This window comes from Hemitrygon akajei, chromosome 4 (genome assembly GCF_048418815.1).
Source record: "Hemitrygon akajei chromosome 4, sHemAka1.3, whole genome shotgun sequence".
Lineage (NCBI taxonomy): Eukaryota > Metazoa > Chordata > Chondrichthyes > Myliobatiformes > Dasyatidae > Hemitrygon > Hemitrygon akajei.
The window spans coordinates 184,130,599-184,156,530 of NC_133127.1; the positions used below are offsets into that span (position 1 = coordinate 184,130,599).

The following is a 25,932-nucleotide window of genomic DNA, read 5'->3' on the forward strand; positions in this document are numbered from 1 at the left end:
ATGAATGCCGGTGGATCACAGATAATTGGGCCATTGGTTAATTGGAACAACCTCTTATTTTGGACAACTCTTGAAGAACAAAAATCGATCAAGAAAATAGCCGGCAATTCCTCCATTTATTTGGGACACTATGCTGCTTAAATGGGACAGGAGACTGTTGCTAACTAGCGTCAGGCGTGTTTACTTGTGTGGCCATTAGACCTAATAGACACTACACCGAGCTTAGAGCAAACAGGTTTTAAATTGCATCAGTTGCACATGCTTGTATTGTGTTATCCATTTGGGCTGACGGATGATGATTCACAAAACAGTCCTTTTTGATAATTTTGATACCAGGAAGATTATTGTTCAAAAGTGACACTACTTCATGCAGAAAGGCAATGAAGACAGACCATTATCTGCACCAGGTATCTGTGCTGATTTTGTTTATTTACAATGAATCAAAAGAACATGGCATCGCATGTCATGTATTTAATATTTCAATAATATTTGATTATTGTTTGAATATCCATTCATGTTCATTTAAATAATTTATTACAGGTTTTATGTATAAATACATTAATTGCATACGTCATCACAATTCCATGTGATACATGCGTGCCTCAAACTAGACCCATATTCCCTGACTCCCCACGTCCTCTTTTGAATTAGTTTAATGTTTTGAAGTCATAAAACTTAACAGCATATACTGGATGAATTCCTCTGTCAATAACTATTAGGAACTAATACACAGGTTTACAGTACTGTAGTGGCATTCCCAGTGTTCTAACTTGTTCTGTATTTCATTTAAATAAATAACTTGTTACGTGGTTAAATGGTAGTTTGTCTTTTTTTATACCCTTTTAACTATTTCCATGAGACTTTGGTGAACAGGGTCAGCCACCTAATTGTGCCAAATGTACTGGTCCTGATCTGTCTCAGTTAACCGGAATCAATTGCTTCATTGGTTCACCTGTCCAGCAACTTGAGGTTGAAAGAAAATACAGTATAAGGACATCTTTAAGGATATCTGTATGTTTCCATGTACATGTGATAAATAAAGCTAGTATCTCTCTTTAAGTGAATGAAGTATGTCGGATTAGACATGGTTCTATGGAATAGTGGGATGAGTTTGTGGGATAGAATGGCCTGTTCAGTAATCTTGCTGCTTATGATGCCATACAGTAGTATTAAAGGGCATGTGTAAAACATTTTTAAAGAAATAGATTTTAAATGCAAAGAAAAAAATTAAAGGGCAGCAGTTCAGTAGCATGGAGACATAACAGGAGCTATAGGTGCAAGGCACAGGCAATCCAGTGAAAATGTTGGTTGTTAAGAAGCACAGAATGAATGGACAGCCAGTGCCTTTTTCCCAGGGTGTCAGTGGCCAATACTAGAGGATATCTGTTAAGGTAATGGGAGGAAAATTAGGGGGAGCTGTTAGAGGCAGGATTTTTACACACAGAGAGGTAGGTCCCTGGAATGCATAGCCAGGAGTGGTGGGTGAGACTGATAAATTAGCAACATTTCAAAGATCAAGGATCAACTTTGTTCACTGTATACATTTACATATATTAGGAATTTGCTGTGATGAGTTGGTCAGGAAATGACCAGCAAAAAAAAAAGACATCTTTATATAAAAATAAAGAACTACTGTACTGTGCAAAAGTCCTGGGCATATAGATATAGCTAGGATGCTAAAACGTTTTACATAGTACTGTTTTTGTCAACGTGGAGCACAGAGCAAGTTTTAAAATCTGGCAGGAGCAAAAGATGTTGGGAATGGTGAGGGTGGAGCACCCTGGGAGGGGTGTGGGACAAGTAGCAGAGAAGGAGTGTCGGAGCGAGGGGGTGGGGTAGCACAGGTGCAGACACACCCAGCCCTGAGACACCAGGCAAGGTCGTTTGATTCCAAACAATCGGTTTATCGATCATTACAGAATGTCCCTCTGGTGCTTCCCGCTCCCTCCCCTCTCACTTCCCCTTTTCACAACCATGATTTCCCCTTCCCATTCTCAGTCCACAATACAGACCCGCATCAGAATCAGGTTTATCATCACTCACATGTTTCACAAAATTTGTTTTTTTTTGTGTCAGCAGTACAGTGCAGTACATAAAATTACCACAGTACTGTACAAAAGTCTTAAGCGCCCTCACCATATAAATGTGCTCAAGACTTCTGTGCAGTCCTGTACATATAAATAAAGAGAAGGTAATAAAGTTAGAGGTTAAATGATGGATGTGAACTGTGCACAAGTAAATAAATTCTTGTATATTTTTACAATACAAACAACATTATAAAAAGTGACTTAAAGTGTCTACAGTGCAGTCATTTAGTGACAGGGTTGTAAAGAAAGCTTTTGGCACCTTGGCCTTCGTAAGTCAAATTACTGAGTATGGGAGATTGGATGTTATGTTGAACTTGTGTAAGACTTTAATAAGACCTATTTTGGAATATTTTGTGTAGTTTTGGTCAGGAAAGGTGTAAATAAGGTTGAAAGAGTAGAGAGGAAATTTACAAGGATGTTGCCGAGTCTGGAGGACCTGAGTTATATGGAAAGAGTATTTCTTGGAATGTAGATGCTTGAGAGGAGATTTGATAGTATATAAAATTATGAGGGGTATAGATAGGACAAATGCAAGCAGGCACTTTCTACTGAGGTTTGGCGGGACTAAGGTTATGGGTTAAGGGTGAAAGGAGAAGAGTTTAAGGGGAACATGAGGGGAAACTTCTTCACTCAGAGTGTTGTGAGAGTATGGAATTAACTCCCAGTGCAAGTCATGCATGTGAACTCAATTTCAATGTTTAAGAGAAGTTTGGATAAGTACACGAATGCTAGCGGTGTGGAGAGCTATGGTCCAGGTACAGGTGGATGGGACTAGGCAGGTTAAATGGTTCGTCACAGACTAAATGAGCTGATTGGCATGTTCCTCTATAATTCTTAGATAGGCACATGGAGGAAAGAAAAATGGAGGGTTGTGGACTATGCAGGAGAGAAGATCCTGGAGTAGGTTAAAGGGTTGGCACAACATCATGGAACAAAGGGCCTGTACTGTGTTGCACTGTTCTAGATTCTGTGTTCTATGATAAAGCCACACATGAATACATCTTTCTGTGCTACACAACTCTATAATTCAACAACTGATAAACCAAAGTAGATGATATAAATAAACTTACTTTATACAGATGAATACCAATAGCAATATTAGCACAACAAGAATCACTGCAAACACCGAAGCAATTGCCAGAACAGACATATCGCTTGCATCAGGCGCTAGAAAAAGAAATAAGGCTTCCATTAATATCTGATCCAATAAACCTGCTGGCATATCAAGAACAGCTGTTGCTCCTTATTTATCACCACCTTCAATGCTCTATCCAGCAGTGTATTCCAGTTACTGTATGTAGCTACTTGCCACCCTTTGCCAATTGGAGGTACAGAAGTCAAGGCCCGATAGCCAGCCTCGAGAACCTCTATGAGTCCACTTGGGAAGTCAGGGCACAGTGTCTGGGAATCCATAAGTCTGCTGGAGGCCAAGGATGGCCTGTTCTGAGGTTAGAGGACTGTATATGTGAATTTGGGAGGGAAAGGAATAATAGGGGTTGTTTCACTGTTAAGATTTGTTGATTGATCTGTTCTGCTTTGTTGACTTCTATGTTCTGCCAAACATTGTGGGCATGCTACACAGTATGTTGGTACTGGAGTGTGTGGTAAAACCACCAACCCTTCCAGCTTACTGCTTTTGCTGCTGCTTGTGGAAAATTGCAAATGTCGCTCTACTCTCCAAGCGACAAAGGCAGATGAAAGCAATTATAGGCCAGTTATTCTGAGCTCAGTGGTTGGGAAGATGGAGTCAATTGTTAAGGATGTGGCTTTGGGGTACTTGGAGGCACATAATAAAGTAGGCTGTAGTCAGCATGGTTTCCTCAAGGGAAAATCCTGCCTGACAAGTCTGCTGGAATTCTTTGAAGAAATAACAAGTAGGATAGACAAAGGAGAATCGGTTCATGTTGTGTTCTTGGATTTTCTGAAGGACTTTGATAAGGTGCCACACATGAGGCTGCCTAACAAGCTACAAGCCCATGGTATTACAGGAAAGATTCTAGCATAGAATAGGCAGTGGCTGGATATCAGGAGGCAATGAGTGGGACTATTGGAAGCATTCTCTGACTGGCTATCGGTGACTAGTGGTGTTCCACAGAGGGGTCTGCGTTGGGACTGATTCTTTTTACGTTATATGTCAATGATTTGGATGATGGAATTGATGGCTTTGTTGCAAAGTTTGCTGACGATATGAAGGTATGTGGAGGGGCAAATAGTTTTAGAGGAAATAGGCTGCAGAAGGACTTAGATTGGAAGAATGAGCAAAGAAGTGGCAGATGGAATAGTGTCAGGAAGTGTATGGTTATGTATTTTGGAAGAAGAAATGAAAGGGTTAACCATTTTCTAAATGGAGAGAATAAAGGCACAAAAGGACTTGGGAGTCCTTGTGCAGGATTTCCTAAAGGTTAATTTGCAGTTTGAGCGTGTGGTGAGGTAGGCCAATAAGATCTTAGCATTCATTTCAAGAGGACTAGAATATAAAAGTAAGGATGTAATGTTAAGACTTTATAAACTACTGGTGAGCCCTCACTTAGAGTATTGTGAGCAGTATTGGGCCCCTTATCTTAGGAAGGATGTGCTGAAACTGGAGAGGGTTCAAATGAGGTTCATGAAAATGATTCTAGGATTGAACAGCTTGTCATATGAAGAGCTTTTGTTGGCTCCAGGCCTATATTCACTAGAATTCAGAAGAATGAGGGTGACCTAATTGAAACCTATCAAATGATGAAAGGCCTTTATAGAGGCGATGTGGAGAGTATGTTTCCTCTGGTGGGAGAGTCTTAGACCACAGGGTACAACCCCTCAGAATAGAGGGGGGTCCTTTTGGAATGGAGATAAGTGGGAATTTTTCAGCCATAGAGCGGTGATGGCTTAGAAACCTAGGTCTTTGGGTATATTTAAAGTTGTTAATAGGTTCTTGATTGGTCAGGGTATGAAGGGATACAGGGAGAAGGCAGGACATTGGAGCTGAGAGGGAAAATGTATCAGCCATGATGAAATGCAGAGGAGACTCTAAGGGATAAATGGCCAAACTCTGCTCCTATATCTTATGGTCTTCTGGTCTTATGGTAAGAAGAAATGATTCCTGCAGTCAGCCCTAATATACTCCTCGAAATTTTATATACCTCAACAGCATCTGTACAATGACCTCAGTTCAATGCAACTCTCAAGCAGAGGTACAGGGGCCTGATTGCCCGTACCTCAAGGTTCAACCACAAACAAGAGAAAATCTGCAGATGCTGGAAATCCAAGCAACACACATAAAATGCTGGAGGAACTCAGCAGGCCAGGCAGCATCTGAGGAAAAGAGTAAATAGTTGATGTTTCAAGCCCAAGACCCTTCTTCAGGACTGGAGATAAAAAGTTGAGAAGCCTGAGTAAGAAGCCGGGGGGAGCGGAGGAAGAAATACAAGATAGGTGAAACCAGGAGGGAGGGAGGGGTGAAGTAAAGAGCTGGGAAGCCAATTGGTGAAATAGATAAAGTGCAGGAAGAGGGGGGAATCTGATAGGAAAGGACAGAAGACAATGGAAGAGAGGGAAGGGGAGGAGCACCGGAGGGAGGCGATGGGCTGGTAAGAAGATAAGCTGAGAGAAGGAAAAGGGAATGGGGAATGGTGAAGGGGGGCATTAACAGAAGTTAGAGAAATCAATGTTCATGCCATCAGCGTGGAGGCTACCCAGATGGGATATGAGGTGTTGCTGCTCCACCCTGAGCTTGGCCTCATCACGGCAGTACAGGAAGCCGTGGACTGACATGCCGGAATGGGAATGGGATGCTGAATTGAAATGGGTGACCACTGGGAGATCCCACTTTTCCTGGCGGACAGAGCGTAGGTGCTTGGCGAAGCAGTATCCCAATCTACATCAGGTCTCACTGGGGGTGCTGGATACAGCTGACGACCCCAACAAACTCACAGGTGAACTGTCGCCTCACCTGGAAGGGCTGTTTGAGGCTCTGAGTGGTAGTAAAGGGAGGAGGTGTAGGGGCAGGCATAGCAATTATTCTGCTTGGAAGGATCAGTGCCAGGAAGGAGGTCAGCAGGGGGGACGAATGGACAAGGGAGTGCATAGGGAGCGATCCCTATGGAAAGCAGAGAGTGGGGGAGGGAGGGAAAGATGTGACTGATGGTGGGACCCTATTGAATATGATGAAAGTTATGGAGAATTTTGAGCTGGAGGCGGAGGCTGCTGCGGTGGCAGGTGAAAACCAGAGGAAGCCTAACCCTGGAGGGGAGGATGGAGTGAGGGTAGCATCGATGATGGAGGACGGCAAGCATCTTTCTTTGAAGAAGGAGGACAACTCTTTTGTTTTTAGTTCAAGGTTCAACAACAGCTTCTGCACAACTGTCATTAGATTATTGAACTGACCTGTAACGCTATATTTTTCCCCGAAATTTGGAATTCAATTCTGGTGCCATCTGTAAGGAGCTCATACGTTCTCCCTGCGAATACATTAGTTTCCTCCCACAGTCCAAAGAAATAATGGTCACTATTTAACTTGTTATTAATTTTTCCACATGTGAGTTAAACATAATTTAGATCATAAGACCATAGGCATAGGAGCAGAATTAGCCATTCAACACAACGAGTCAGCTCCACCATTTCACCATGGCTGATCCATTCCCTCTCAACCCCATTCTCCTGCCTTCTCCCCGTAACCTTTCACATCCTGACTAATCATTTTGTTTCATTTTTCAATCTTTTTATTGATTTTCAAATAAAGAATATACAAATCAGAGGAGGAGTTTAGCAAACAGATAATATAAAAGACATATAAACTGCAATAATAAAAACAGAAAGTATATAATGTCAAAATCAAATAGGTAAAATATTACGTTGTTATATATACAATGGTCAAAAAAAACTACAACTCCTCATAGCAATCATTAAAAAAAATTGGAAATTTTTTAAAGGAAAAAAAAACCCACTAACTAAACTGAAATAAAAAAAGAGAAAGAAAAAAAAGAAAAAGAAAGATTGGGCAGTCCAATTGAAGACAAAATTAAAAAGAGGAAAAAAAACATCCTTCCAGTCATCTCCGAACCTTCACAGATAAAGATTTTCCCCAAAGAGAGAGGAAAAAAAGGGGAAAATAAATAAATAAATAAATTAGACCATATGAAAATATTGAATAAAGGGTTCCCAGACTTCTTCAAATTTAAAGGATGTATCAAATGTCCGGCTTCTAATTTTCTCCAAGCTTAGACATGACATAATGAAGGAGAGCCAATAAAAAACAGTGGGCGAGTTAGATTCTTTCCAGTGTAGCAAAATAGCTCTCCTAGCCAGTAAAGTTGAAAAACATATCACATGTTGAGCAGAAGCAGACACTTTGCTTGCTTCCTCTGGAATAATCCCAAAAATTGCTCTAAGTGGATTAGGTTGAACATCCAAATCTATAACTTTAGATAATATTCCAAACACATTCCTCCAAAAATTGTTTAAACTTACACATGACCAAAACATATGAGTTAGAATAGCCACTTCTGCATTACATCTGTCACAAATAGGGCTTATATTAGGAAAAATATGCGCCAATTTATCTTTGGATCTATGGGCCCTGTGTACTATCTTAAACTAAATTAAGATATGGCGTGCGCAGATAGATAAATTATTGACTAAATAATAAATTTTACTCCATTGATTGTCTGAAAGTGAATATTGAAGTTCTACTTCCCAGATGCGTTGAACCCTATCATTAGGCGACATGCGAGCATTCATTAACTGTTTATAAATGATAGCTATTAATCGTTTTTGAAAAGGGTTAAACTGAAAAATAGCATAAGCCAAATTTAAAGAGCAGGCCGAGGGGTAATTCGGTAAAAAATCACGTAGAAAATTCCTAACCTGTAAATATCTGAAAGAATGTGTATTAGAGATACCATATTTATCCATTAACTGTGAAAAGGCATTAAACAGTTTTGTAAAAACAAATCTAAAAAAGTTTTTATTCCCTTAATTTTCCATGTTAAAAAAGCCTTATCCAAAGTTGATGGTTTAAAAAAGAAATTAGAATAAATATTTCTAGAAAGCAGAAAATCATTTAATTCAAAAAATCTACGAAACTGAAACCAAATTTTTGAAGTATGTTTAACAATATGGTTGAGAGCTTGTCTACCTATTCTGGAGAGCGAAAACGGAAGGGGAGCTCCTAATAAAGAAGCTAACGAAAACCCCATTACTGAATTTTCCTCCAACTGTTACCATGAAGGGCAATCTTGGTCATCTATATCATAAATCCAAAAAGTAATATAATGAATATTAATTGCCCAATAATAAAATCTAAAGTTTGGTAAAGCCAGTCCTCCATATTTTTTTGATTTTTGCTATAAAAGTTTATTCACTCTAGAGCTTTTATTATTCCAAACATAAGACAAAATCAAAGAGTCTATTTTATCAAAAAATGTTTTTGGAACAAAAGAGGGAACTGCTTGAAATATATATAAAAATTTCAGTATAATAACCATTTTTATAGCATTTATTCGACCTATCAATGACATCGACATAGGTGACCATTTAGAAAGCACCTGTTGAGTATATTCAACTAAAGGGGAGAAATGATACCTATATAGATCTTTAAATTTTTTAGTAATTTTGATATCAAGGTAAGTAAAATGTTTTTTGGCAATATTAAAAGGTATTTGATCATAATAATCAGAATGATTATTTATAGGAAATAATTCACTTTTATGTAAATTAAGTTTATATCCAGAAAAAATACCAAATTCCATAAATATAGATAACATAAAAGGAATAGATTTCCTAGGATTTGAAATGTAAACTAATAAATAACGAAACCTTATGTAATTTATCCCCTCTCTTAATACCCTGCACAGAATTAGAATCCCTAAGAGCAATAGCAAGTGGTTCTAAAGCCAAATTAAATAATAAAGGACTGAGGGGAGACTAATCAAGAATCTACGTATCTACCTCCACCTTAAATGTGCCCAATGACCTTGCCTGCACAGCTGCCTGTGACAACAAATTTACCTCAAGTTAAATTCATATTTGCTTATGGTTCTCTTGTTCTTGTACTGCAGTACAGGTGCAAAATTTCATCGCACCTATATCCAGTTCATGTTTCCTTATGGCAACAAGCAATTTGAACCTGAAGTTCAACCTGAGTTATTTGATATCATATTTCTGGTCAATTAACGCAGTCTCAGCTCTGTCCCCTGATGTTCACATCCCAGAGTGGGACTTGAACCGAAGCCCTTCTGGTGCAGAAGCTGAGACAGAAAGCATTCAATGCAATTTTACTTTATTTTATTTAGAGATACAGTATGGAACAGGCCCTTTCGTTCCAACAAGGTGCACCACCCAGCAACCAACATATTTAACGCAAGCCTGATCACAGGACAATTTACAATGACTAATTGATCGACTAGCTATATGTCTTTGGACTGTGGGAGAAAATCGGAGCACTCGGAGAAAACCAACGTGGTCACGGGGAGAGCGTACAACTCCTTACAGACAGCACTGGATTTGAACTCCAAATTCCAGAACGCCCCGAGATGAAAATAAGATTCCTTTAACCGTTACGCTACCAAGGCATAAGAAGGACACTAAAGTATCTCCTCCCCGATGGGAAGGCAGTAAATCGCGGACGGTAGGAGTCCTTCATGATGGATGCTGACTTCTTAAAGCACCGCCCTTCGAAGTCACTGGGTATATTTAAAGCAGAGTTTGAAGGGTTCTTGATTCGTAAGGGCGTCAAGGATTACGGGGAGAAGGCAGGACAATGGGGTTGAGAGGGATAATAAGTTTATTCCCATGGACAGCTGTGGGGGGTGTTGTGTCTGTACAGATACATATCGACTAAATAAAAGCGCGCATGCAGGAGATGGCTTTAACTGGTGTATTCATATTGCAGGGAGAAAGAGAGAGAGGGAGGACGTGTGTAAGCAACAGATCAATGCGCAGAGGTAAGTTATCAGTCTATACTTAGTGCCAAGCGGAGTCAGTGCATAAAGGTAATGGATCCATAAATTACACTTCCTCCCCCTTTAGATTAATGTAACATAATAGAGATTTACAAGGATTGGAGGCGTACCCTATAAGAATAGGCTGAGTGAACTTGGCCTTTCCTCCTTGGAGCGACGGAGGATGGGGGGTGACCTGATAGAGGTGTATAAGATGATGAGGGGCATTAATCGTGTGGATAGCCAGAGGCTCTTTCCCAGGGCTGAAATGGCTAGCACGAGGGGCATAACTTTAAGGTGAAAATAGGTCCTGAGGGGATATCAGGGGAAGTTTTTCCACACAGAGAGTGGTGAGTGCGAGGAATGCACTGCCAGCAACGGTGGTGGAGGAGGATACAATAGAGTCCTTTAAGAGATTCTTAGATCGGTACATGGAGTGTAGAAAAATAGAGGGCTTTCTTTCTTTCTTTTTAAATCTTTTTATTAATTTTAAACAAACATAAATGAAACATGAATACAAAGAGCTTGAGAGTACATAATTAATAGGTTAAGGTATAAATACAAATAGATGATAATCCATATATAATAACCTCCCAAACTCATAGTAGTTACACAAAATGGAATAAATAAGAACCCCCCCCCCCAAAAAAAAGCAAAAACCTAACCAACATGGGCCATTGCATTATATCAAATATACACAGTAGCGTCAATAACTCCGCACCTCCATCCAAATAATTAAGTATAATAAAAGTAAGGTTTAGGAAAAGCCAGTTTAGCTCATATGAAAATGTTGAATAAATGGTCTCCAAGTTTCTTCAAATTTAACTGAAGGGTCAAAGACAACACTTCTATTTTTTTCTAAACTCAAGCAAGAAATAGTTTGAGAAAACCACTGAAATATGGTTGGAGGATTAATTTCTTTCCAGTTCAATAGGATAGATCTTCTAGCCATTAATGTAACAAAAGTAATCATCCACCAGGCTGAGGGGGATAAACAACTATTATCCACCATGGTAAACCGAAAATTGCAATAATAGGATGCGGCTGCAATTTGATATTCAGAACTGTTGAAATAATACCGAAAATATCATTCCAATAATTTTGCAAATAGGGGCAAGACCAAAACATGAAGTGACTTCAGAATGACATCTGTCACAGGTTGAATTAACATAAGAATAAAATCGAGCAAGTTTATCCTTGGACATGTGAGCCCTATGTATGACCTTAAATTGTATTAGGGCATGTTTAGCACAAATAGAAGAAAAATTGACTAATTGTAAAATTTTCTCCCACTGCTCAGTATAAGACAGTGAAGTTCTTCTTCCCATTCCTTCTTAATTTTTTCTGATACTCCTGGCTGTATTTTCACGATCATATTATAAATGATGGCTACTAAACCCTTCTGGCAAGGATTCAGAGCTAAAATTTTTTCAGAGGGCTATGCGCTAGGGAAATTCTAGGCAGTTTCCAGAGTAGGTTACATGATTGGCACAACATTGTGGGCCGAAGGGCCTGTAATGTGCTGTAAATTTCCGTGCTCTATGTTCTAAAATTGTATCAGTAACAAAACATTCAATTTCCCTTTAACAAGCCACATTCCAAATAAACATGCTTTCACAATAACAGTCCATAACTAACTTCACTATGCTGAAGGTTCCGTCTTTTGGGTGCTGCTCTGTTTCTTTCAGGATAGCAACTTTGGACCTGGGGAGTGACATCAGGTTTAGCAGGTGTCTTGTCAAAGACAACGTTCTCTGTTGCAGGTGTCACATTGTTGTATCTATCTATCTATCTATCTATCTATCTATCTATCTATCTATCTAATGACATGATCATCGCTGAGAGGCAAGTCCAGTGGCTGTAATGTGTCTGTTTAGTTGGATGCAGCCGACTCAGGTGTGTTCGTTGGCTGAGCATCCAGTATCTGGTCCAAATGACATCTCCATGTCTGATCTCCAACATCCACTGTGTACATCAGTGGTCCAGCGCTTGTAGATATTCTACCGGCTGTCCACATCTCCCCAGTAATCATGCGCTAGGACTTCCTGTCCAACCTTGAAGCCCCTTGCTGATTCACATGGCAACTGGCTGAACTGTTTATTCTGTACTTCCCCCCCCCCCCCCCCCGTAGACCTGCTTTCAGGAGGTCTATGCAAGATCTCAGATTCCTGCTCATGAACAGCATTGCTGGTGTTTGATTTGTCATTGTATGAACAGTTCCGATACGCAAGAAGGAAGTTGTCCACCTTGTGATGTAGATAAATGTACTCCTTATCCATCGCTTTAATGGACTTCTTGAAGGTTTAGATAAACCTTTCAGTAACCCATTAATTGATGAGTGGTGAGGAGCTGACTTGAAATGTCCTATGCCCTTTTTCTTCAAGAACAGTCTGAACTCTTCTGACATGTATTGAGGTTCATCGTCACTCACAATTTGTTCTGGTAAACCATTTCTGGAGAAGATAGTCTTCAGAGTGGAAACAGTCTTCTCTGATGTGGTGGACATCATTGGTATGACTTCAGGCCACTTCAAATGAGCATGTAGTATGTCCATCGTCGTCGATGAAGACCTCGACACCATTAGTCATTTTGAGACTGGATGCGGCGTGTCCAGAGATGACTGGTCAGGCCAATTCGGGCACGGAATGTCCTGGCACATGTTGGGCGGACGTGTGTAGGCACTGCAGTTGTTGCGCTGGTGGCTCTGGACTTGCGCAGTTCACGCTGATGTTGTGCTTCAGCAGCGCGCCTGTCTTTGTAAGCTTGACAGCCCTCGTGGATGAGTCTGCGCCAGGTAGGGCGGTTTGGTGCCAGCGTTTCCCAGGAGGTCGTGTCTATATCAAGCGACTTCAGGGAGGCCTTTAGAGTGTCTTTGTAACATTTCTTCTGCCCTCCATGCAAGCATCTTCCAGCAGAGAGTTCCCCAAGAAAAAGCTGATTGGGTATGCGCTCGTCCGGCATGCGGATGACATGACCTGCCCACCGGGTCTGTGCTCTCATCAGCAGTGTGTGGACTGATGGGAGACTTGCTCTAGGGAGAACTTTCGTGTCTGGTACTTTGTCTTGCCATCTGATGCCTAATATTCTGCAAAGACAAGTCATGTGGAAATGGTTGAGCTGTCTTGCATGCCTTCGATCCGCATTCCAACTGGTTTGAGGAGAATGATGAGGAGATACAAGCTCCGCTTGCTGAAAAGCACCACCTTCATCGTGCCCATCAGAACGACCCATCATCAGCTGCCAAGAAAAACGCCTTTACCAGTGCTTGCAGGACAGTCCAGAATAAACCGCGTAAAATGCAAGATGCCTGGCCGAGCGCCAAGGCAAATGAAATACAGGGATACGCTGACAGAAATGACTTGAAACGATTCTATGAAGCCCTCAACACTCTCTACGGACCTCTGTCTCCTGGAAGCTCCCCCCTCCTGAGTACAGATGGTACAACTCTCATTACAGAGAAGGCTCAGATCCTGCAGAGATGGGCTGAACACTTTGAAGTCGTTCTCAACCGACCGTCATCCATTAACGATGAGACAATAGACAGGATTCCCCAGGTCGACATCATCAGTGCCATGGTGACCCACCAGTACCAGCTGAAGTCACGAAAGCTGTCATCCAGCTATCCAGTGACAAAGTCCCAGGGGCAGACGCCATACCTACAGAGATCTACAAAGCCAGTGGTCCTGTACTTTTAGAGAAGCTCACCGAGTTGTTCCAGTCTTTTTGGAAGCAAGGATCCATTCCTCAGGAACTTAAAGGTGCATCCATCGTACACCTCTACAGGAGGAAGGGCAATCGACAGGTATGCAATAACTACCGAAGAATCTAGCTGCTCTCCATCACAGGAAACACTCTTGCAAGAGTCCTGCTGAATTGTCTGGTCACTCATCTGGAGCTGGGCCTGCTGCCGGAGTCACTGTGTGGCTTTCGCAAAGGTCACGGGACCATTGACATGATATTTGCCACCCACCAAGTTCAGGAGGAGGGTCAGGAGCAGAATCACAAACTCCACACATTATGGTCACAGTATGAAGACTTGTCTTCTTCAGTTGCCAACAGTGGAAGAGGCGACAAGCCATCAGCATTGCTGTGTTGTTTGGTACCCTTGAACTCTATGTCATAAGCTTGAGCCCCTAGGAAAAGTGCCCAACACTGCAACCGGGTAGCAGACAGCACTGGAATCCCTTCCTGAGACTGAAAATGGACATAAGCGGCTGGTGACTTGACTTGACTTGACTTGACTAGCATAAACTTTTGTCTATAGAGGTAGTGGTGGAACTAATTTATTCCAATTAGACGAAGGGTCTCTTGGTCGATCTGTGCATAATTGTGTACTGCGCCCCTCAGTGATCTTGAACCAAACACAATTGAGCGTTCAGATCCATCTTTCATAACACATGACAAAATGACTCCAGTGCCATTGGGGACACATTGCACTCAAGTCTGAGGGCAGAGATGGGTCATAATGGGTGAGCAGTTTATCTGATGCTATTAGTCTCTTTGTTTCCTTGAATGCTCTTTCACATCTTTCTAACCATTCCTACTTTGCTCCTGTTTGCAACAGTGCGTTCAATAGATGCAGCACTGAAGCAATATTTGGCAGTAACCTATGGTAGTAATTTACCAGGCCCAAGTATGACCTGTAGTATGACAAAAAAGTATGACACATTTTCCTTTTCATCTGCCTGTAGCACTGCTTCAATCTTCTCGTGACTTAGGTAAACCATGCTTGTCAATGGCATGTCCACAATAAGAGATTTCATATTGCAGACCATTTTTCTGGAGGTGCTCTTCATCATTCTTGCCAGTCACGATGATGTCATCAAGGTAACATTGTATTCCTGGCATATCTTGGAGCACTTGGCCATTGTTCTTTGCCAAATTGCTGGAACTACTGCGATGCTATGATCAGACGATTATACTGGGACAGTCTTTATGAGGGTGGATTGTGAGGAACTTCCTGCTGGACTCATCAATCACCATTTGCAGATCGGCTTGTGACGTCAATCTTTGAAATCCTCTTCCCGTCTGCCAAAGATACAAAAAATGTCTTCTATTCATGGCATGGTATACTGCACAGTATGCAGCACAGGGTTGATACTCACTTTGAAGTTCATGCATATGTCAACAGCTCTGTCCTTCCATTTCTTGATCACTGAGATGATCGATGTGGTCCAATCCCTCCACTCAACCTTGGCATATAAAGCACTACCTGCTGTGTATTATTTCCATACATCACATTTGCTTTCAGTTTGCCTTTGAGAGACACTTTCTCACTTGTGTAGGTCTTTAGCATCACTGGTGTCTTTTCTAATTATAGCTTAGAAAACAGTCTGTTTTAGTCACCCTCTGAAATCATAGACAAAGCTGACCCTGCATCCAGCTCCATTTCCAGTTTTACACCAGACACATCTACTGTGATCCATGTGATTTTGTGATCTGCTTCAGTAAAACTATGAAGTTCCAGGCATGACAGCTCACCTTTGTCAGACTCTGTGTTGTCTGATGCAGTTTTACATTCAGTCACTTTGTCCATTTGTTTAGTTTAGTGTTTGAATCATTTCAGTCTGTTGTTTTTCCACTTTGGTTGTGCTTTTTCTCTGACTTGCACACTGTATGTGACCTTGTCTGTGACACTCTGTGCAAACTTTTTCATTGAACCAACATCATGGGACGATTTGCCGTATCGATAACATTTTTGGCTTTCTGAACCATTCAGTGACATTTTGTGCATTTCAGATTCGAAACTCTTTTTCTGTAATTCTGCTGCATCCTTTGCTGTGGTCACTAACAATATTGCAAAGGCCAATGCCCATTCTAAGGATAGGTCTCTTTCTGCCAGTAGCCTTTTTTGAGTGCTCTGATTATGCATGCCACATACAAGCCTGTCCTTTAATGCACTAGAAATTCCAACTTTAAAGTCACAGTATTGGGAAAGTTTGTGATGTAGTGTATTCAGAAATGCTTTCATCCTTTGGTTACTTTTGTAAAATCTAAATCTTTCAGCTATTACCAGTGGTTTAGGGCTCTAGTGATTTTGTAAAATACCAAAAATTGCATCAAACGTCTTGCTTGCTGGCTTTTCAGGAGTTATGTAAAAGACCGTACATTTTAGCACCCATTAAGCAAAGAAGCACAGTGGTTTCCTTTTCCACATCCACGTTGATCTTATTACAATACAGTTCAACCCTCTTGATATACAATTTCTAGTCCTCATTAGCACTACCAAATTAGTCAACTTTCCTGACTAAGGCCACTGACACGCTACTTTCACTTTAAATTTGCTAGTTGTGCATCTTTCACTGTGTATTACTCAGTTGCTCACATGCCCTTTGTTAGCATCCGTGACGGCCTTCTCCACACTGACTTACTCTTTCCCCTCACTGTCTCTTCCTCCAAATTTTGTCGTCCCATAACTGTTGGTGTCATTGCTGATATTTGCTGATTTTCAAGTTTGTTCTCATTGCCAATTTGTTGTGTCTGTGCAACTACATATCAAATCAATAAAAGCATACATGTGGGAGATGGCTTTAACTGGTCTATTCACATGACAGAGAGAGAGAGAGCGCAGATCAATGTGCATGTATAGACAATAGATCAATGCGCATAGGTAATTTATCAGTCCATTCGTCATGCTAAGGTGGGAGGGAGGTCATTGTACTAAAAGAAATAGATCCATACATTACAGGGGCCAAGTCATTGGATATATTGATAGGTTCTTGATTAGTAAGGGTGTCAAGGGTTTCAGGGATAAGGCATTTGCATTTGCTACTGTATAAAATAATCCTCTTACCTATAATAAGTGGTTTGCTCCAGTCACTCCAGATAAAGCTTTCCAAACAAACATTATTCACTTTCACCCTTACTTGCACTGAATATTTCTTTGTTTTATCCCGACTGATGACATATTTTGTATCAGATGTATTTTTAACCTGAAACAAACATATTGGTTAATAACAATTCATTAAATTGGCAGAAGTGATTATAGATTCTGTGACCGTTCACAAATTCATAGACTTATTTGAAGACAAATTCAGAGATATTTAGACCACACTCTTTAAGTATTGTGTTCCATTCTGGTCACCTCATTATAGGAAGGATATGGAAGCTTTAGAGTGAGTGCAGAGAATATTTACTAGGAGGTTGCCTAGATTGCAAAGAATGTCTTATGAAGATATGTCGAGTGAAGGGATTTCTCTTTAGAGCGAAGGAGGATGAGAGGAGACTTGATAGAGATATAAAAAAATGATAAGAGGCATAGATAGAGTGGGTCGCCAGAGACTAATTGGCTGATACAAGGGGGGGGGGCATATTTTTAAGGTGACTGGAGGAAAGTATAGGGGATGTCAGAGGTAGAGTTTTTACACAGAGAGTGGTGGGTTCATGGAACATCCTGCCAAGATACTAGAGGCAGAATCATTAGGGGCATTTAAGAAACTCTTTGATAGGCACATGAGTAACAGAGAATTCTTGTGCTATGGAGGAGGGAAGGGCTTGGTTGATCTTAGAGTAGATTAAAAGGTCAGCACATCATGGCTGAAGGACCTGTAATGTGCTGTAGTGTTCTATGTTCTATATGAGAGAGGCGTATCAAGATTAACTCTTGATCTCTCAACCGATCTTGTCATGGTCTTTGCAATCTGCTTTCTCTACAACAATTCTCCACACTGTTACCATGTTTAAATTTGTACTACTTCAGTCTAATCATGTATGGGAGAATCTATTTAGACAGCATGCAAACATTGCTTTTCACTCTATCTCTGTAGAGGCAACAATAATAAACAAGTTGCCAATTTATGAGACTTTATGACCATAAGATAAAGGAGCAGAATTGGACCATTTAGTCCATCAAGTCTGTTCTGCCATTTCATCATGGCTGATCCATTTCCCCCTCAGCTCCAATCTCCTGCCTTCTCCCCGTATCCCTTCATACCCTGACTAATCAAGAATCTATCAACATCTGTCTTAAATATACCCAATGACTTGGTCTCCACAGCTGTCTGTGGCAATGAATTCCATGGATTCAACACTCTCTGGCTTAAGAAATTCCTCCTCATCTCCATTCTAAGTGGACGTCCCTCTATTCTGAGGCTGTGTCCTCTGGTCTTAGACTTCCCCCATTAGAAGAAGCATCCTCTCCAAATCTACTTTATCAAGGCCTTTCAACATTTGCTTGGGTTCAATTAGATCCCATTGTTATTCTTCTGAATTCTAGTGAGTACAGGCCCAGAACTAACAAACACTCCTCATACTGTAAGCCTTTCAATCCCCACATCATTTTGGCGAACCTCCTTTGAAATTTCACCAGTGTCAACACATCCTTTCTTCGATAAGGTGACAAAAACTACTCACAATACTCCAAGTGAGGCCTCACCACTGCCTTATAAAGCCTCATCCTTACATCCTTACTTTTATATTCTAATCCTCTGGAAATGAAGTTGTTGCCACAGACGGCTGTGGAGGCCAAATCTTTATGTATATTTAAGGCAGAAATTGATAGATTCTTGATGGTCAGGGCACGAAAGGGGAGAAGGCAGGAGATGGGGTCTGAGAGGGAAAATAGATCAGCCATGATGAAATGGTGAAGCAGACTTGAAGGGCTAAATGGCCACCCAAAACGCTGCTCCTACATCTTATGATCTTATGGTCTAAAATAGCTTGGAAAGTAATCATCTTTCCTGTATATAAAAACACAAAATGCTGGCAGAACTCAGCAGGCCAGACAGCATCTATGGGAGGAGGTAATAACGACGTTTCGGGCTGAAACCCTTCATCAGGAGAGAAAGGTCTCGGCCCGAAACGTCGTCACTACCTCCTCCCATAGATGCTGTCTGGCCTGCTGAGTTCTGCCAGCATTTTGTATTTTTATATCTTTCCTGTATATCATGGATAACTGTACAAAGTCTTCCAAATTCACAACTCATTCTTATTTGCATAGTTTGCCTCTTGTTGGTCTTTGTCTGTTTACATATCATTTTTTTGTAAAGTTTTATTCTGTTTATTTTCTCCCTGTCAATGCCAACAAGAAGATGAATTTCAAAGTAGTATATGCTAACATACACGTACTTTGCTAATAAATTTACCTGGAACTTAGAGCATTAAAATTCGCCAGAAAGACAGGAGAACCAATGGTGTTGTCCTCTCCCAGCCCAACATTTCCCAGTGTTGAGATCCTAGTTAGAAGCAGTCAGTGCATTCCGCAGGTCACAATGTTCGCCTCTCCTCAATCATCACTGGCTCTTGTTTCACCACTCATCATCTCCTGTTTTTTACTGGTCATTTTCCCTCCCAATTCTTAGTCTAATGCAGGCTTTTGACTAGAAACATTGACCATTCCCTTCCACCCGCAACACCACCCCCCCCCCCCCCCCACCATCCCACCCCTACTCTCATCCTACTCTGAATTCCTCCAGCAGATACTGTGGTCTGTTGCTCTGGAACTGAGCATCTGTTCTCTTGTGTCTCCACATGGTTCACATGTCTGACCCCAGACTCTCAAAACAGGCACTCTGTTCTGTCCTGTCACGAGAAGAGGTCACTAAGTCATCAAAGGAAAAGATGGAAGAATTGTCTCTGAAGCTACTGGAGTGAAAGTTGAGGACCAGGAGAAGCCTATCTCTGTTCTGTGTGGGGAGAGGTGTAGTCATTAGTCAGGTACAGCATTTCTTACTAACCTTTCTACTCATTCTGCCTGACTTGCTAAGTGTTTCCAGAGATAATTGTTTTTATTCCATTAATGTTGGATTAGAGTGTAAAATTGTTATTTTTTCTCATAATTCAATCTTTCCTATGCTTGCTTGTGTTTTTTTATATATTCATATAATTGCTCAGTGATTTTTTCAACATTTGCAGTATGGTTCATTCTGTTCTTTTCTGGAAGCTTCTTGGCTTTTTTTCAACAAGTGTCAGGCCACTTAAATCTGGTTATTTCATAGGTTTTATGTTTTTTTCAGGTGGTGTCTTATCCTCTAATTTAGATTAGATTAGATTCAACTTTATTGTCATTATGCCGAGTACAGATACAAAGCCAAATGAAATGCAGTTAGCGACTAACCAGAAATGCAAAGAAAAGTGTTATTTACAAAATAACTGCAAATAAAAAGTAAGTGCTACAGCACACAAATATAAAAGTACTGAGACAGTCCAATATGGGTGCAATACTGCTGAGCGCTATGATGTGAGGTTCAGCAGGGTCACAGCCTCAGGGAAGAAGCTCTTCCTGTGCCTGCCGGTGTGGGAGCGGAGGCTCCTGTAGCACCTACCGGATGGGAGGTGAGTAAAACATCCATGGTTAGGGTGAGATGCACCCTTGATAATGCTTTTCGCCCTGCCCACGCAGCGTTTATGGTAGACGTTCTCAATGGTGGGCAATTGGGTGCCGATGATCCACTGAGCAGTTTTCACCACACGCTGGAGTGCTTTGCGGTCTGATACGGGACAATTGCCATACCACACTGAGAGTATGCTCTCAATGATACAGCAATAAAATTCCGTCAGTATCCTGGGACAGAGGTGAGCTCTCTTGATGCTCTGCATGAAATAAAGGCACTGTTGAGCCTTTTTGAGCAGGATAGAGGAGTTCAGGGACCAGGTGAGATCCTTGGAAATGTGGACGCCAAGGAATTTGAAGTTTGATATATGCTTCACTACAGCTCCATTGATGTAGATGGAGAAGTGAGTGTGGCTCCTAGCATACCTGAAGTCCACAATGAATTCCTTGGTCTTAAGGGCCAGGTTGTTGTCGGCACACCACGCGGCCAGGTGCTGGACCTTGTCCCTGTAGACTGTCTCATCATCCCCTCTGATCAGGCCAACCACTGTGGTGTCGTCTGTGGACTTGCTTATGGACTTAGAACCATGTACAGGAACGCAGTCATAGGTGAAAAGGGAGTACAGAGGAGGGCTCGGCACACAGCCTTGAGGCACACCAGTGTTTGTGGCGAGAGTGGAGGAGGAGAGGTTGTCTAACAGATTGAGGTCTGTTAGTCAGAAAGTCCAAGGTCCAATTGCAGAGGGATTAGCTGATACTAAGCTGGCGAAGTTGGGCGATCAGCTTGGAGGGGGTCACAGTATTGAATGCTGAACTACAGTCAATGAACATTTGAGTTAACTTGAGTTAGCTTTGAGTATAAGATAACCACAAATTCTTTGTTCTTTCTTTCATTCTTAACACACTCAATAAATGGCCATAACCACCGAGTTTTATGCTTCATTCTTGACTTACAGATTACAAAATGACCGGGATCCAACACTAACCTTGAGAGAATTACAAGATATACCGAAGGAGTCATAGAACCATCTATCCTGACCAGCATCCCGCCCAAATGCAACAACAGTGCTGAAGTCCCAGAAAGCAGATTCCAGCATATTCCAATCCATAGTAAAGTACACATTTCCTTACCTTCTGCTCTCCATTATTCCAATCTGTGATTTTTAATTGAACGTCGTAACAAATAAGGCTTAAATTATCTTTTGCAAGATTCCATGTGACTTCATCGGTGCTTTTATTTATCTTGACATTTATTGGACTGCCGAGCTTATCTGAAAGAAGATAATTTAGTTTCATGCCATAGCATGGTTCAGACACAGCAAAAAAAATTCTAACATAGTAAATATGATTTAATGTCTGTGCAAAGCTCAACACTACAGTTCTGGCAATTCATCTCATTTAATGGAATAATTGGGGACCATCTCTTGCAATACCATGGACTTGTCTCTGATTGCTTTTAGTTTTGGACTAAAGTCTTGTTTTTGTATAGTCTTTCTTTTACCTCAAACTTTTTAATTCATCTTTGGATATGAGCATTGAGTTGCAGCTACATGATAGGCTGATTAGATATGTGCATTAACAAACAGGTGTACAGGTGTACCTAATAAAGTGGCCACTGAGTGTATGGCACCACACTCATTCCATATTCCAACACCCACCCCTGTTCCTCAACCATGTTTTGTGGATTCAACTTCTTGCCTAAGTGCTTTACTTCATGTAGCCCCCTGGTAAGCTTCAGGCTCGTTCAGCTCGCTTCTGTCTAGGGGGAGCAGCCTTCGGCCCCGCCAAACTGGGTAGTCAGCTTGTGTAGACACTGTGTGATGTCCCCACCCCGCCAAATAACAGACAGTACACCATATGCGATTAAATGATTACACTTTATAGATCTTACTGGAAATTTGTACTTAATAGAGATACAATATAAAAGGAAAAGTAAAAAGCACCAAACTTAACAAAGTTCAACCACTTCATGCACAACCGTTGAAGCTCAGTTAACAACGTCTTCTTGCCACCATTCGACCCCCTCCGACCTCCTCGACCTGCCGCCTGGGACCAACCACGGTGGTCGACCAGACGCTCCACATGAATCTGTCCTCGTCCCCTCTCCTCGCCAAAAACCCTGGGCCTGGGAACCCCGCTCGGGGTCCATTCTGTCGCCCAGCTTACAGCATCATGCCTTCTCCCCAAAAGTCCGCAAGACAATAGCTTATAGACCCACAAGAAAGAATAACAGCTATCCCAATTGGTTAACAAATGAATACAATTCTTGTTATTAGTAATTATAACCCAAACAAGCTGCGAGAGAAAGCACTCTCTCACCAGTTAACATGACAAAGAGGCATTTTTACTTTTAACAAAGAAGCCATTTTATTAGCCTTAGCAGTAACATAAAAGAAGAAACCCCTTACATTTAGTTTTCTCCACATTAAACTCCACTTGCCAATATTCTGATTTATGTTTCCACATGTTCTGATCAGAAAGAGATAAAGAGTATCTTACGGAATTTGTATGGTCCAAATATCCTGCAATACGGTAATTTGGTTTTGTTGGTCAATTCACTGATGCACATCGTAATCTCGGAAAACAATTGAAGGTCATATCTGTGGCCGATGCAGCCAGTGTTCCTCGTTCCATCCACACGGTAATTTGTACAGTTGTATATGACACTTGCATCTTGCATCCTTAAAAAAAGTAAATTGAATTGTAAGTTCTTCCAAAGAATGATAGGGGTAACAGACAGACTTCTGACATGTCAATTTGACTTCCCATTCCCATTCCCGTGCTGACAAGTCAGTCCATGGCCTTCTCTACTGCCATGCTAAGACCAAACTCAGGTTGGAGGAGCATCGTATATTCCGTCCGGGTAGCCTCCAACCTGATAGCATGAACATTGATTTCTCTAGCTTCTGATACTTTCTCCGCAATCACTCCTTCTCTCTCTCTGGTTACCCTCTCGCCTCTTGTCTTCTCCTCACCTGCTGATCATCTCCTCCTAGTGCTCCTCCTACTTCCCTTTCTCTCATGGATCACTGTCAGCAAAGTTTATGGGGAGAAGGCAGGAGATTGGGGTTGAGAGGGATAAAACAAAAATCAACCATGATGGAATGGTGGAGCATGTCTGCTTGCCTGTCATATGATCTCATATGACCTCTCCTGTCAGATTTCTTCTTCTTCATCCCTCTGATTCTTCCACCCACACCTTCCCAACTTCTTACTTCATCTCACCTCCTCTACCCACCTTCTCACTCACATGGCCTCACCTATCATTTGACAACTTGTACTCCTTTCTCCTCTCCCCTTTCTTACGACAGCTTCTGCCCCTTCCCTTCCAGTCATAATGAAGGACCTATAGATTTATTCCTCTCCATAGATGCTGCCTGACTTGCTGGGTTCCACCAGCATTTTTGGGTGTGTTCGTACAGACAGACAGGAAGGCAGACAAACAGGCTGAGTGACTGGTAGACAGAGGCATGGACAGGCAGACAGAAAGGCTGAGATCAGGAAAACAGAAAGAGGGATGCACAGGCAGATAAACTGAATGACCAACAGGCCGGTAGATGGGCAGAAGAATGGAGGTTAGACAGCTGGAAAGGAATAAACAGTTGATGCTTTGGACTGAGACCCTTCATCTGCACTGGAAGGGAAAGAGGAAGAAGACAGAGGAGAAAGTTGGTGGAAGGGGAAGGATTACAAGCTAGGAAGTAATAGGTGAAGCTAGGTGGCTGAGAGGGTTGGGATGAGGTAAAAAGCTGGGATGTGATAGGTGGAAATGGTAGGACCACAAGACCATAAGATATAGGAGCAGAATTAGCCCATTTGGCCCATCATGTCTGCTGTGCCATTTCATCATGGCTGATCCAATTTTCCTCTCAACCCCAATCTCCTGCCTTCACCCCATATCCTTCATGCCCTCCCCAATCCAGAATATATCAAACTCTGCCTTAAATATACATAAAGTCTTGGCCTCCCCAGCTGCCTGTCGCAATGAATTCCACAGATTCACCACTCTCTGGCTAAAAAAAACTTCCTCCTTATCTCTGTTCTAAAAGGACAACCCTCTATTCTGAGGGTGTGTCCTCTGGCTTTAGACTCCCCCACCATGTGGAGAGAAACATCCTCTCCGCATCCACCCTACCGAGGCCTTTCACCATTCAACGGGTTTCAATGAGATCACCCCTCATTCTTCTGAATACAGGCTCAGAGCCATCAAACATTCTTCATATGACAAGCCATTCAATCCTGGGAACATTTTCGTGAACCTTCTTTGAACCCTCTCCAGTTTCAGCACATCCTTTCTAAGATACATAGACCAACCCTGCTCACAATACTCCAAGAGAGACCTCACCAATGCTTTATAAAGTTTTCATATTACATTCTTGATAATATATTCTATCCTTCTTAAAATGAATGCTAATATTGTATTTGCCTTACTCACCACAGACTCAACTGGCAAATTAACCTTTAGGGAATCCTGCACAAGGATTCCTAAGTCCCTTTGCACTTCAGTTTTTTGTATTTTCTCTTCACTTAGAGAAGATTCAATTGTTTCTACCCAAGTGCATGACCATACATTTCCCAACACTGTATTCCACCTGCCATTTATTGGCCCATTCTCCTAATCTGTCTAAGTCCTTCTGTAGCCTCTCTACTTCTTCAAAACTACCTGCTACTCCATCTATCTTCACATCAACTTTGCAACAAAGCCATCAATTCCATCAGCCAAACCATTGACATATAACGTTAAAAGAACCGGTCCCAACATAGACCCCTGTGGGACACCACTAACCACTGGCAGCCAGCCAGAAAAGGCTCCCTTTATTCCCACTTTTTGCCTCCTGCTAATCAGACCTGCTTATCCATTCTAGAATCTCTTCTGTAATTCCATGGGCTCATAGCTTGTTAAGCAGCCTCACGTTTGGTACCTTGTCAAAGGCCTTCTGAAAATCCAAGTACACAACATCAACCAATTCTCCTTTGTCTCAACTACTTCAAAGAATTACAACAGGCAAGATTGTCCCTTGAGGAAACCATGCTGACTACAGCCCATCTTATCATGTGCCCCCAAGTACCCTGAGACCTCATCCTTAATAATCAAGTCCAACATCTTCCCAACCACAGAGGTTAGACTAACTGGCCTATAGCTTACAAGAGGAAATCTGCAGATGCTGGAAATTCAAACAACACACACAAAATGCTGGTGGAACACAGCAGGCCAGGCAGCATTTTGTGTGTGTTGTTTGTCCTATAGCTTCCTTTCTTCTGCCTCTCTCCCTTCTTGAAGAGTGGAGTGACATTTGCAATTTTCCACTCCTCTGGAACCATTCCAGAATCTAGTGATATTTAAAAAAATATCATAACTAATTCCTCCACAATCTCTTCAGCCGCCTCTTTAAGAACTGTGGAGTGTACACCATCTGCATCCTCACCAGTGTTCTTTTCCAAACAATTCTGGACAACTCCGCTTGTGTGTCTCTGTAATTCCCTTTACTCCACTGTAATACCGATATATCTGACTTTAGCATCTCCTTCTCAAATTAGCCTGCCTGGCCTGCTGAGTTCCTTTAGCATTTTGTGCTTGTTTATTGGATTTCTAGCGTCTGCAAATTTTCGCTTGTTTATGACAGGGTAAATTCAGTCATATTAAGACCACTTACAC

General features: G+C 41.6%; 1 protein-coding gene and 1 long non-coding RNA gene across 3 annotated transcripts in view; one reads left to right on the plus strand and one right to left on the minus strand.

Moving 5' to 3' along the window:
- The window catches only part of LOC140727025 (interleukin-5 receptor subunit alpha-like), a 97,215-nt gene that overhangs the window by 15,142 nt on the left and 56,141 nt on the right, over nucleotides 1–25,932 (minus strand). The window contains exons 6-10 of one of the 2 annotated variants that reach the window (XM_073044187.1): nucleotides 22,776–22,957; nucleotides 21,408–21,547; nucleotides 16,800–16,938; nucleotides 3,158–3,254; nucleotides 453–963 (exon numbers count right to left, since the gene is read on the minus strand). In XM_073044187.1, the coding sequence (XP_072900288.1) occupies nucleotides 918–963; nucleotides 3,158–3,254; nucleotides 16,800–16,938; nucleotides 21,408–21,547; nucleotides 22,776–22,957 (604 nt within the window). In that variant the 3' untranslated portion in view covers nucleotides 453–917. Of the gene's footprint in view, nucleotides 1–452; nucleotides 964–3,157; nucleotides 3,255–16,799; nucleotides 16,939–21,407; nucleotides 21,548–22,775; nucleotides 22,958–25,932 lie in introns of those variants that run through there. The other variant, XM_073044186.1, reaches the window with a different exon arrangement.
- On the plus strand, nucleotides 3,415–21,414 carry LOC140727026 (uncharacterized). The gene is made up of 3 exons (XR_012098777.1): nucleotides 3,415–3,535; nucleotides 9,958–10,009; nucleotides 21,233–21,414. It is a non-coding gene; the product is annotated as an uncharacterized lncRNA (long non-coding RNA).